The following is a 12380-nucleotide window of genomic DNA, read 5'->3' as shown; positions in this document are numbered from 1 at the left end:
ACACACTGAATGTCAGAATAGAGCAGTCCTCAACTTACAAATAACGTAAAGTTCATAAGTAGATTCATTTAGAATACATTTTTACAAAGAAATATGTTATCTACTGTACTCAAAGCACTCTAGAAGACATATGGAGCGATTACAATTTAATCTGGCCAGGAGCTTTTAATTTATACTACACTATTTTCCCCACAGTTTTTTTTTTTTTTTTTTTTTTTGAGACGGAGTCTCACTCTGTCACCCAGGCTGGAGTGCAGTGGCACAATCTCAGCTCACTGCAAGCTCCACCTCCTGGGTTCATAACATTCTCCTGCCTCAGCCTCTCGAATAGATTGGACTACAGGCACCTGCCACCACACCCAGCTAATTTTTTGTATTTTTAGTGGAGATGGGGTTTCACCGTGTTAGCCAGGATGGTCTCGATATCCTGACCTCGTGATCGGCCCACCTCGGACTCCCAAAGTGCTGGGATTACAGGCGTGAGCCACCGTGCCTGGCCTATTTTCCCCACAGATGTTTTTAAAATAACCTGGTGAACAAACCTATGCATGCTGAAATTAGCTGGCAGTATAAATTCTAATCTACACGGAACTGGGTTAAGTCCTTCATAAGAGTCAAAGAACAAAATATACTTACTGCAGTTCAACAGTATCATTCTCCAAAGCCAAATATTATGACAAGTCACGCCTATAAACAATCTGACTCAAATAAAAGTCAAATAAACAAAATGCTAATAATTTAAAAATAAAACTTGATTGCATTTCACTATTGTTATCTACAATGTAGTCAAGTAGAAATTCACATTAAGGAAATTCACATTAAGGAAAAAAAAGCTGGGCTTGGAGGGGCCCAGCAAGGTGTAATGCCTGTAATCCCAACACTTTGGGAGGCCAAAGCCGGCAGACCACTTGAGGCTAGGAGTTTGAGACCAGCCTGGCCAACATGGGGAAACCCTGACTCTACTAAAAATACAAAAATTGGAAGGGCATGATGGCACATGCCTATAATCCCAGTACTCAAGAGGCTGAGGCATGAAAATTGCTTGAACCCTAGAGGCAGAGGTTGCAGTGAGCTGAGACAAGGCCACTGCATTGTAGCCTGGGTGACAGAGCGAGACTCTGGCTCAAAAAATAATAATAAAAATAATAAAATCTTAAAAAAAGATTGGCATATATAAACAAACAAGCATAACATTTCATTTGCAGCAACAATACAGGTACTCCTAAAATATAAAACTACTCATTTAGCTTGTTTATTAACTGGTTGCTCAAAAAAAGTACTGCTATTTCTATCTGGATTAACAGAAGTGAACCCCCAGGGGTATAAAAAATATTTGGCAGTCTCTCTCACACACACAATCACAATTAAGATTGAATAATTTTTGCCAAATCATCCATACTTACACTTTCTAAAACTCGTAAACATCTCTCTGCTCCCCATAGTGAGGCTACCAGTTTCTCTTCATCCTCATCTCTACTTAAATGATCCACACATTCTTTTACTAGGTGAAAAGAAACAAACGTAAGTTAGTATTTACCATCAATACTTACCAACAGAATACTTTTAGCTAACATTAAAAGCCATCTGTACACACGCTATGAACATGCTGGAACCTCTCTGAACATTTTTTATTCTAGGTTTCATACTGTGAGATTTTGAAATATATCATACTCTGTAATTATTTTGTTTCCATAATCCCCCAAGATCAAAATGTTAATGGCCTTTTTTTTTTTTTTTTTTTGGAGACAGAGTTTCACTCTTGTTGCCCAGGCTGGAGTGCAATGGCACAATCTCAGCTCACTGCAACCTCCGCCTCCCATGGGGAAGCAATTGTCCTGCCTCAGCCTCCCAAGTAGCTGGGATTACAAGCATGCAGCACCACGCCTGGCTAGTTTTGTATTTTTAGTAGAGACGGGGTTTCTCCATGTGGGTCAGGCTGGTTTCAAAATCCTGACCTCAGGTGATCCGCCCGCCTCGGCCTCCCAAAGTGCTGGGATTACAGGCGTGAGCCACCGCGCCCAGCTGGTCGCTTCTTTAAATGTTAGAAATTTGCAGGATGCTACTAAAAAAAAAAATAGACATTTCCAAACGGATACAATTATTTTTTGAAGTATGTCAATGGAGTATTTTCTTCAGGCTTTAAATAATATATAAAAACATTATAAATGTGAATATCATACCTTTATCTACAATATGATCCAGACCACCCAAAAGCCGGAGTTCTTCTTTAAACCAGTCTCCTGCTCGTTTAGAAGTAAGGGACAGTAATGTCTCCATAGCTAAATGCCCAGTCTAAAAACCAGAAGCATCATTAACGAATATTAACTTTCAGCAATAAGTCTAGAAATTGTTTCTTTACAAAACTTTACTGCATGCTACATGTAGTTTTTTAATACTACTTTTATACATAAAATTGAACTAATTTTCAATTTTATCAGAATAGTCTACATTGAACAAAGTTTAACCAGCTTTTCATAGAGAAAATGTGCTATTAGTCTATCATTTATCAGTTTAATATTATACATATATATAGGTACTCTTATTTCTACAGTATAGAAGTGTGGAACTGCTAAGTCAAAGGGTACATGTATTTTTTAACTGTAAATCAATATTGGATTAATTTACTGCAATGGATTTAACAAGTAACACTCTCAGGAGCAAAGTCAGTTGCCCTGAATCTTCAAAAGCACAAGTTATCACTTAACATTTTTGTCTGAGGACACAAAATGGTAACATATTGCTTTTGTTTGTATTTTTACAACTACAATAACCTTGAACAGTTTTTCACATATTATGTTTCTAATATGAGACTCCTGTTCATTGTTCTTTCCATATTTTCCTGCAAGACTGATTGTCTTTTCTTATTATTCGGTGTATTTTGTCTATTCTGCATACAAATCTTTTGTTCATTTTAGTGTTGCAGACTGACTAGTTTTAAAGGGCATACTGCAGGCTTAGCAGCTCAGATATTCATCATGTGGCCATGATAACAAAACTGTATACAAATAATGCTTTAGGACCACCACCTTCTGGTACAAAAGCTAAGAGCCACATTCACAATCTGAGTAAAGTTTTTATTGCTCTTTATTTCACTTTGGCTGTTGTTTTTCTTTTTAAAGCAGACAGCCACTTCCCAACAAACAGCAATTTGGTTCCTGCTGTAATAAAGGAACTTCAGCATAACAAAAGAAACGCTCTTTAACTAGCAAAGACTGACAAGATCTGATTTTTCTCCCTAAATTTCTCCCTTTCGAAAGATGATGGTTTACATTATCAGGTCTATTTGAAAACTGCACAAAAATTAGATATTTAGAAACACAAATAACAGATATTACCAGTGAAAACCTTAGGATTGCACATTTAGAAGAGATCTAGAATATTTTAATCTACTTCTTTTAAAAAAAGTTGTTCTCGGCCAGGTGTGGTGGCTCAAGCCTGTAATCCCAGCACTTTGGGAGACCAAGGCGGGCTGATCACCTGAGGTCAGGAGTTCAAGACCAGCCTGGCCAACATGGTAAAACCCCATTTCTACTAAAAATACAAAAATTGGCTGGGCGTGGTGGTGGGCGCCTGTAATGCCAGCTACTTGGGAGGCTGAAGCAGGAAGAATTGCTTGAACCCGGGAGGCCAAGGTTGCAGCGAGCCAAGATTTGTGCCACTATACTCCAGCCTGGCCGACAAAGTGAGACTCCGTCTCAAAAAAAAAAAAGTTCTCCAAGGTGACAAATATAGAACTAGAATCCAATACCACAAAAAACAGATTCAATTGTGCCCATTTTTCATTCTGTCCCTCAAAAAGTAATTTAGATTGGTTCGGGTGTGTTAATTCATGAGTCATACTGGCAAAGCTGAAGCCTAATGAGGCATTCTTTGTTTAGAAGAAAGGTGATGGTAATGTGATATTAATAATTAAAACTCGAGTCTTTTTAGTAAGTTTTGGTTTTGTTTCTATTGGCATAAAAACGATTCTTTGATATTTTAGGCTATATTCAGTATACTATAAGCTAGCATGTAAAAACAGCCTACTATTCAAGCATTTTATTTGAAAACTGGAATAGTCCTCAGAGTTAAAGCACAGTCAAATCACTAATCAGAAAATAAGAGCAACAGGCCACGAGGTGGCTGACACCTGTAATCCTAGCACTTTGGGAGGCTGAGGCACAAGGGTCACTTGAACCCAGGAGGCGGAGGTTGCAGTGAGCTGAGATGGCGCTACTGCACTCCAGCCAGGTTGACAGAGCCAGAGAGTTTCAAGGCAGTGCGGGGGAGCCCCCAGGCAGGTCCTTCAGAAGGTATTCCAGGTCAAGGCATTGTTATCACAGGAGATGACACCTCCATGCAAGTTTTACTGCCCCTAAAACCTTCCAATGGGACAAGATATGGAGGTGGAAGACAATCATATTGATAATCTTGACCCTGTGTGGACCTAGGTTAAAGTGTGTGTGTCGTCTTCATTTTTAACAAAAAAAGTTTTAAAAGTTAAAAAATAATTTTAAAAGCAGAAAAAAGCTCACAGAATATTTTTGTAGATCTATACAATTTGTGTTTTAAGCTAAGTGTTATTATAAAAGAGTCAAGAGTTAAACTTAAGGGAACCAGAGTGTATGGTGTTTATCAAGTCTGTAGTAGTGTGCAATAATGTCCTCGGCCTTCGCATTCACTCATCACTCACTGACTTACACAGAGCAACTTCCAGTCCTGCAAGCTCTACTCATGGTAAGTGTCCATATAGGTGTATCTTTTAAAATCTTTTATATCATATTTTTACTGTATCTTTATGTTTAGATGCACAAATTTTACCACCATTGTGTTCCAACTGCCTTCAGTGTTCAATATAATAACATGCTATACAGGTTTGCACCCTAAAAGCAACAGGTTTTACCATATAGTCGAGATGTGTGGTAGGTTATAACTTCTAGGTCTGTGTAAGTACACTCTGATGTTCACACAACAACAAAATCACCTAACGATGCATTTTTAGAACATATCTGTCATGACGCAAAGCATGACTATATTACTATTTTAAATTATCTTTTCATGGGAAATCAGCAATACCAATATATTCAAGAAAGTAAGCAACTAGTAACAAAACTAATGTGTAGAGGATATTCATTGTACAAAACAACATAGTAAATCTACTGTACAGTTTAAAACAAAAATATTCAAGAATAGCTAACATTAGTGGGGAAAAAGAGGAATCCTAAAATTGACAACTGTGCTCTGGCTTAATCATATGAGTAAACTATTTAATACAGTGTAGGAAAGTTTCTATTCTGGTATTTATCATCCTAATAAATTCAACAAAATATAAGACAAATCCAATTATCAAGTTTATCATGTTATTTAACAGCATACCTGAAATGAATCTAAATGTTGAATACAGACAAAAAACTAAATGCACATTCATCCAACTATGCAGGCAAATAAAAATTATAGGCTCAAATTTATTCTTTTATAGCATGAAAAAATTAGTAGACACTGTAAAAATATAGAAGTAAATAAAAATTACAGATATTTTGGACAGGCGCAGTGGCTCATGTTTGTAATCCCAGGAAGGCCGAGGAGGGCAGGTCACCCGAGATCAGGAGTTTGAGACCAGCTTGGCCAACATAGCAAAATCCCGTCTCTACTAATAATACAAGAAAATTAGCTGAGTGTGATGGCACACGCCTGTAATCCCAGCTATTCAAGAGGCTGACGCACAAGAATCGCTTGAACCCAGGAGGCAGAGGCTGCAGTGAGACGAGATCACACCACTGCACTCTGGCCTGGGCGACAGGGGCAAGACTTCATGATTTGCCATCTGAGCACACCACCTCTCTCCACAATCTTATAAAGTGAAAAGTACTGAATACATGTCAGTTTTGTACCTTGCTGTTTAAAGTTAAATTGCTCTCCCATCCTCCACCGTAACCAGAATGTATTACCACCTCTACCTTAATTAAAATAGAGAATAGAGCAAGAGCCTTAAGTCACATCTGGCTAGCACAAAGCATCCTACAAAATTTTTTTTTTTTTTGAGACGGAGTCTTGCTCTGTTGCCCAGGCTGGAGTGCAGTGGCGCAATCTCGGCTCACTGCGAGCCCCGCCTCCCGGGTTCACGCCATTCTCCTGCCTCAGCCTCCCGAGTAGCTGGGACTACAGGCGCCCGCCGCTGCGCCCGGCTAATTTTTTTCTATTTTTAGTAGAGACGGGGTTTCACCATGGTCTCGATCTCCTGACCTTGTGATCCACCCGCCTCGGCCTCCCAAAGTGCTGGGATTACAGGCGTGAGCCACCGCGCCCGGCCGCATCCTACAAATTTTTGTGGCAAATGCTGCAGTCTTCAGTTAAGTAAGTGTGGAGGTGTGGAGACACTGGCCCTTTTTTTTTTTTTTTTTTTTTTTGGAGACACAGTCTTGCTCTGTTGCCCAGGATAGAGTGCAGTGGCGCCAATCTCAGCTCACTGAAACCTCCACCTTGCCTCTTAGGTTCCAGGTTCAAGAAATTCTTGTGCCTCAGACTCCCAAGTAGCTGGGAATACAGGCACCCACTACCATGCACAGCTAATTTTTGTATTTTTAGTAGAGACCGGATTTCACCATACTGGCCAGATTGGTCTTGAACTCCTGGTCTCAGGTGAGCCGCCTGCCTCGGACTCCCAAAATGCTGGGATTATAGGCATGAGCCACACCGCCCAGCCTGGCTTCTGATTAATTAACATCTGTTCAGGAAAGCCTCTAAAATTTCCAGTTTACCCATTGTTCCTTATGTAAAATCAGGTACTTACTGCATATCCTGCCCTTACGTCAAACAACCCTGGTGTACTTCAACAGCCCTACACATCCATTCTGAATTACGCTTTCCATATAGCATATAAACCCTGGATGTGGGGTGTAATGGCATGGGGATCCCGAGATACAGATACGGCTTTTGTTCGTAAGTCCCTCTTAAATGTTTCTTTCTAAAACACTGGATTTGTCAGACTCTTCGGCCTCTCGGCTTCCTTGGACTTTGGGGGTACGTTTGCATAGACTTGTCCATTGTGAACCAGTAGACAATAACCAATGTTTATATAGTTTTGATGTTGGAAATGTCTGAAAACCAGGTTACTTTATAATAAATATTCTTTTTGTTTGTTTGTTTTCAAAATCACAGGCCAATTATCTTCTACTGGCCTAGAAACCATTGGAACATTATTGATTGTACAAGTAAAAAGTCAGAAGAAAGCAGAACTGAACTAAAGCAAAAATGGAATAGCCATCTCACACATGGGGCATTGTGATGAGCATTAACAGCAGCTACTGGCCATGACTAAATTATAAGGAATACCACCTCAGGGGAGGCGAGGTGCCTAGGAATCTTCCTTGTCGTGTCTTCAGGGTTCTTCAAGTCCCATGAAGCAGTTAGACACCCTGAGGTACTCTGGAATAAATAGATGCTTGCCAATTGAAAATGGCAGTTATGGCAGGGGTGGTGGCTCACGCTTGTAATCCCAACACTTTGAGAGGCTGAGGGGAGATCGCTTGAGCCCACGAGTTCAAAACCAGCCTGGGCAACATGGCGAAAACCCCGCCTCTACTAAAAATACAAAAGTTAGCCAGATATGGTGGTATACACCTGTAGTCCCAGCTACTTGGGGCGCTGAGGTGGGAGGATCACTTTAGCCTAGGGGTTTGAGGCTGCAATGAGCTATGACTGCACCACTGCCCTCCAGCCTGGGAAACAGAGCAAGACCCTGTCTCAAAAAATAATTATTACCATTATTATAAAATAAAAATTAAAAAAGAAAATGGCAGATGTAAATCCTCTGAAACTTTTATTCCTGAAATCCATGGAGAATAAGAATTCAAATTCCTAATAGCCTAAATGTAGTTTCTACCCTTTTTTTTTTGAGACGATCTCACTCTGCCACCCAGGCTGGAGTGCAGGGGCACAACCTCGGCTCGCTGTACCCTAAAACTCCCTTGGCTCAGGATATTCCCCCAACCTAAGCCTCCTGAGTAGCTGGGACTACAGGTGCACACCACCATATCTGGCTAACTTTTTTGTATTTTCTGTAGAGCTGGGGTTTCCCCATGTCACCCAAGCTGGACCCAAACTCCCAGGTTCAGGCAATCCACCTGCTTCGGCCTCTCAAAATGCTGGTTATTACAGGCATGAGCCACTGTGCCCGGCCCATTTTTTCCTTAAAAAATAAAAAATAAAGAGAAAAGGATTAGAAAAAATGCAACAGAAAATGCAACTATTTACTGGGCAAAAAGCCTAAATACAGATAAACTAGTTTAGGAAGTTCAGGCAAGGAAGGAAATTATGCTCAGATCTAAACCTAAAAAATTTGCCAAACTGTAAAACAAGGTTAGAGTTAAAATAATTTGCCCACAGTCACACAGCTGCTGTAACTAACCAAAGACTTTATGAAAGTAATTCTCATCTTAGAAGGAAGGAAGAAGGAACCCACCGTTATATTTTCTAGATCAAGATGCTTGTTGTGTACAGTTTCACAGAGCCTTCGGATTTTTTCTTTAATTTTGTTCATATCTTTTTCATTCAGTAGCTTGGCTGACGAAGCATCTTGTTCCAGTTCCAAAAGTCGAATCATTAGATCTAAGCTAGCTCTATCAAGATCCATGTTCAAACGATCTCTACTCAGTATATACATGAGGGCAGCTGTACACAGGGACAGATTCTTCAACAGGCCAAAAAAGGAAAAGAAAAAAAAAAGTTCATGTAAGCAACTCCTGACATCTCAGGAAATAAGATGGTTAATGACTTTTGTTTATAAGTTAGAACACTTAAAACATATTACTAACCATGTTGGAAACTTCAAAAATGTTTTATTCAGTGGTCCCTCTAAAAATATTCTTTTTTTTTTTGAGATGGAGTCTCACTCTGTTGCCCAGGTTGGAGTGCAGTGGTGCAATCTCAGCTCACTGCAGCCTCCACCTTCCGAGTTCACGTCATTCTCTTGCCTCAGCCTCCTGAGTAGCTGGGACTACAGGTATGCACCACCACGCCCAGCTTATTTTTTGAATTTTTTTTTTAGTAGAGATGGGGTTTCACAGTGTTAGCCAGGATGGTCTTGATCTCCTGACCTCGTGATCCGCCCAGCTTGGCCTCCCAAAGTGTTGGGATTACAGGTGTGAGCCACCGCACCCGGCCCCACTCTAAAAATACTCTGAAGAAACATGTTTAAAAAATTAAACGCTGTTGCTTAAAATTTTCCTTTCAATGGATCCTCCATACATGAATGCCTGATAGCTAGAAGAATATAAGCTGAGTTATTTATTTGGCTATTCTGTGCTAAATGAAGAGTTTATAGAACATTTTTACAGATATGTGTGTGTGAGTATATATATATATAAATTCTATTACGACATACCTCATTGTTTTTCTTTTTGAGACAAGGTTTCACTTTGTCATCCAGACTAGACTGCAGTGGCACCACATCAGCTCACTGAAGCCTTGTCTGTCTGGACTCAAGCAATCCTCCCCACTTCAGCCTCCCAAGTACCTGGGACAATCGGCAGACGCCACCATGCCCAGCTGATTTTTTTCTATTTTTTTGTAGAGGGGGTTTCACCATGTTGCCGAGGCTGGTTCTGAACACCTGAGGTCAAGTGATACACCCACTTTGGCCTCTCAAAGTGCTAAGATTACAGGCGTGACCCACCACGCCCAGCCTATTCTTTATGACATAGTAGTCATATTTCAGTTTAAAATCAATAATTTAAATAATAATTTTAAATCTATATCAAACCCTTAACACATTTTTTTCCCTTGGAAAACACAGCTGTGTTTACATCTGTATATAAACCCAGGATGCTGAAATACACTTATTTGGATTTCTTTAAAATAAACCAATTGCTAGGCGTGGTGGCTCACACCTGTAATCCCAGCACTTTGGGAGGCTGAGGCGGGCAGATCACCTGAGGTAAGGTGATCGAGATCAACCTGGTAACATGGTGAAACCTCGTCTCTATTAAAAATACAAAAATTACGCTGGGCGCAGTGGCTCACGTCTGTTAATCCCAGCACTTTGGGAGGCTGGGGCAGGCAGATCACCTAAAGTCGGGAGTTCAAGACCAGCCTGGCCAACATGATGAAACCCCGTCTCTACTAAAAATACAAAAAAATTAGCTGGGCATGGTGACGCTCGTCTGTCATCCCAGCTACTCAGGAGGCTGAGGCAGGACAATCACTTGAACCCAGGAGGCGGAGGCTGCAGTGAGCTGAGATTGTGTCACTGCACTCCTGCCTGGGTGACAGAGTGAGACTCTATCTCAAAATAAATAAAATAAAATAAAAAAATAAAAAATAAAATAAAACAAAACAAAATAAAATACAAAAACTAGCCTGGCATAGTGGCAGGAGCCTGTAGTCCCAGTTACTTGAGAGGCTGAGTTGGGAGGATCACTTAAAAAAATAAAATAAACCAATCAACTCTGGTTGAACCAAATAATTTTTTAAATCATTAATAAACTGTCTCAAAATCACTCAGATCAGGTAGTTAAGTCAGCACACTCTAATTTTTTTTTTTTTTTTTTTTTTTTGAGAGGGAGTCTCGCTCTGTTGCCCAGGCTGGAGTGCAGTGGCACGATCTCGGCTCACTGTAACCTCCACCTCCTGGGTTCCAGCAGTTATTGTGCCTCGGCCTCCTGAGTAGCTGGGATTACAGGCACGCACCATCACGCCCGGGTAACTTTTTGCATTTTTAATAGAGATGAGGTTTCACATGTTGCCCAGGCTGGTCTCAAACTCCTGAGCTCAGGCAATCTGCCCATCTCAGCTTCCCAAAGTGCTAGGATTATAGGTGTGAGCCACCGCACCTGGCCAGGACACTCTACTAACACAATCTAAAAATACTGAAGGTGAAATATTCTAGATAAATGTGAATACAAAAAAAAGGTCTTACATTTGGGATATCCCAACACTTGAGATATTCTGTACTTACACTTATTTCAATATACAGAAAATGCAACTATCTAAAGATTTAAACTTTGAGCCCCCAGAAGTAGAGAAGCATCAGACCAGGTGTCTGATTAAATGTTTATATAGCAAATTATTTTTGGAAATTAGGATGCCATAGTAAAGGCTATTGGGGATCCACTGCCCTTAAAATCACACACTATAATGTCTAAGTTCACTGTTAACTGCATAATAAAGCAAATTCTATTTTTTGTTTGTTTTTAAGAGATGAGGTTTCACTAGGTTTCCCAAAATGGATCTGAACTCCTGGGCTCAAGAGATCCTCCCACCTTAAGTCTCCAGAGTAGCTGGGACTTATAAATGCACACCACCTTGCCTAGCGACAAACTAACTTCTTTTAAGACAGAATTTTGCTCTGTCTCCCAGGCTGGAGTGCAGTGGTACGACCTTGGATCACTGCAACCTCCGTGTCCCAGGTTCAAGCGATTCTCCTGCCTCAGCCTCCCGAGCAGCTGGGACTACAGGTGCATGCCACCACACCTGGCTAATTTTTATATTTTTAGTAGAGTCAGTGTTCCATCATGTTGGCCAGGCTGGTCTCAAGCTCCTGACCTCAAGTGATCCACCTGCCTCAGCCTCCCAAAGTGCTGAGATTACAGGTGTGAGTCACCGTGCCTAGCTAACGAACTAACTTCTTAGTGCTCACTTTTTCTCCATTATTATTTTGTAGCTGCTACAACTGAGTAAAGAGTTATGCTCACTCAGGGTTAAGTGCATTACTTTAGGTTTCCTAAGATGCAGGTTTTTGGGGTTTTTTTTGAGAAGGAGTCTCGCTCTGTCGCCCAGACCAGAGTGCAGTGGTGCAATCTCGGCTCACTGCAACCTCCACCTCCCAGGTTCAAGCAATTATCCTGCCTCAACCTCCCAAGTAGCTGGGATTACAGGTGCCTGCCACCATACCCAGCTAATTTTTTGTATTTTTAGTAGAGTTGGGGTTTTGCCATGTTGGCCAGGCTGATCTCAAACTCCTAACCCGAGGTGATTCGCCCACTGTGGCCTCCCAAAGTGCTGGAATTACAGGCATGAGCCACTGCACCCAGCCCAGAAGATGCAGTATTAAATTATTTATCACCTAACCTGTATTTAGAACATAATTTCTTTAACAAAAATACAGTAAGGCCATCTCAAAATACTACTAATGATAATAATTAGCAATGATGGTTACTCTCTTCTAATTTTGAAAAATGTTAAACCTAATAACTTTTGTTATTATGTTTATTATTAAGCAAAAGCATCAAAGGCAAGGAAAATGAAGAATTTATTCCTCATCACAATGAGGCCATGTTCCAGATTCAACACTGGACAAAAACGTTTCTAAAAAATTAGGGCTGCATTTCCGAACCAGTTTTTTTCCATTCATTAGTATCAAATAATATTAAAAGATTCTTCTCAGTGCTTTCTGATTATAGAGA

General features: G+C 40.4%; 1 protein-coding gene across 4 annotated transcripts in view; it reads right to left on the bottom strand.

The window, feature by feature from the left end:
- WAPL (WAPL cohesin release factor) overlaps nucleotides 1-12380 on the bottom strand; it is an 87292-nt gene that overhangs the window by 21245 nt on the left and 53667 nt on the right. For all 4 annotated transcript variants that reach the window (XM_025397066.1, XM_025397065.1, XM_025397064.1 and 1 more), the window contains 3 exons: nucleotides 8441-8668; nucleotides 2181-2292; nucleotides 1404-1501 (listed from right to left, as the gene is read on the bottom strand). In XM_025397066.1, the coding sequence (XP_025252851.1) occupies nucleotides 1404-1501; nucleotides 2181-2292; nucleotides 8441-8668 (438 nt within the window). The remainder of the gene's footprint in view (nucleotides 1-1403; nucleotides 1502-2180; nucleotides 2293-8440; nucleotides 8669-12380) is intronic.

This window comes from Theropithecus gelada, chromosome 9 (genome assembly GCF_003255815.1).
Source record: "Theropithecus gelada isolate Dixy chromosome 9, Tgel_1.0, whole genome shotgun sequence".
Lineage (NCBI taxonomy): Eukaryota > Metazoa > Chordata > Mammalia > Primates > Cercopithecidae > Theropithecus > Theropithecus gelada.
Note: the sequence above shows the minus strand (reverse complement) of the source record. Positions and strands in the feature narration are given on the sequence as shown.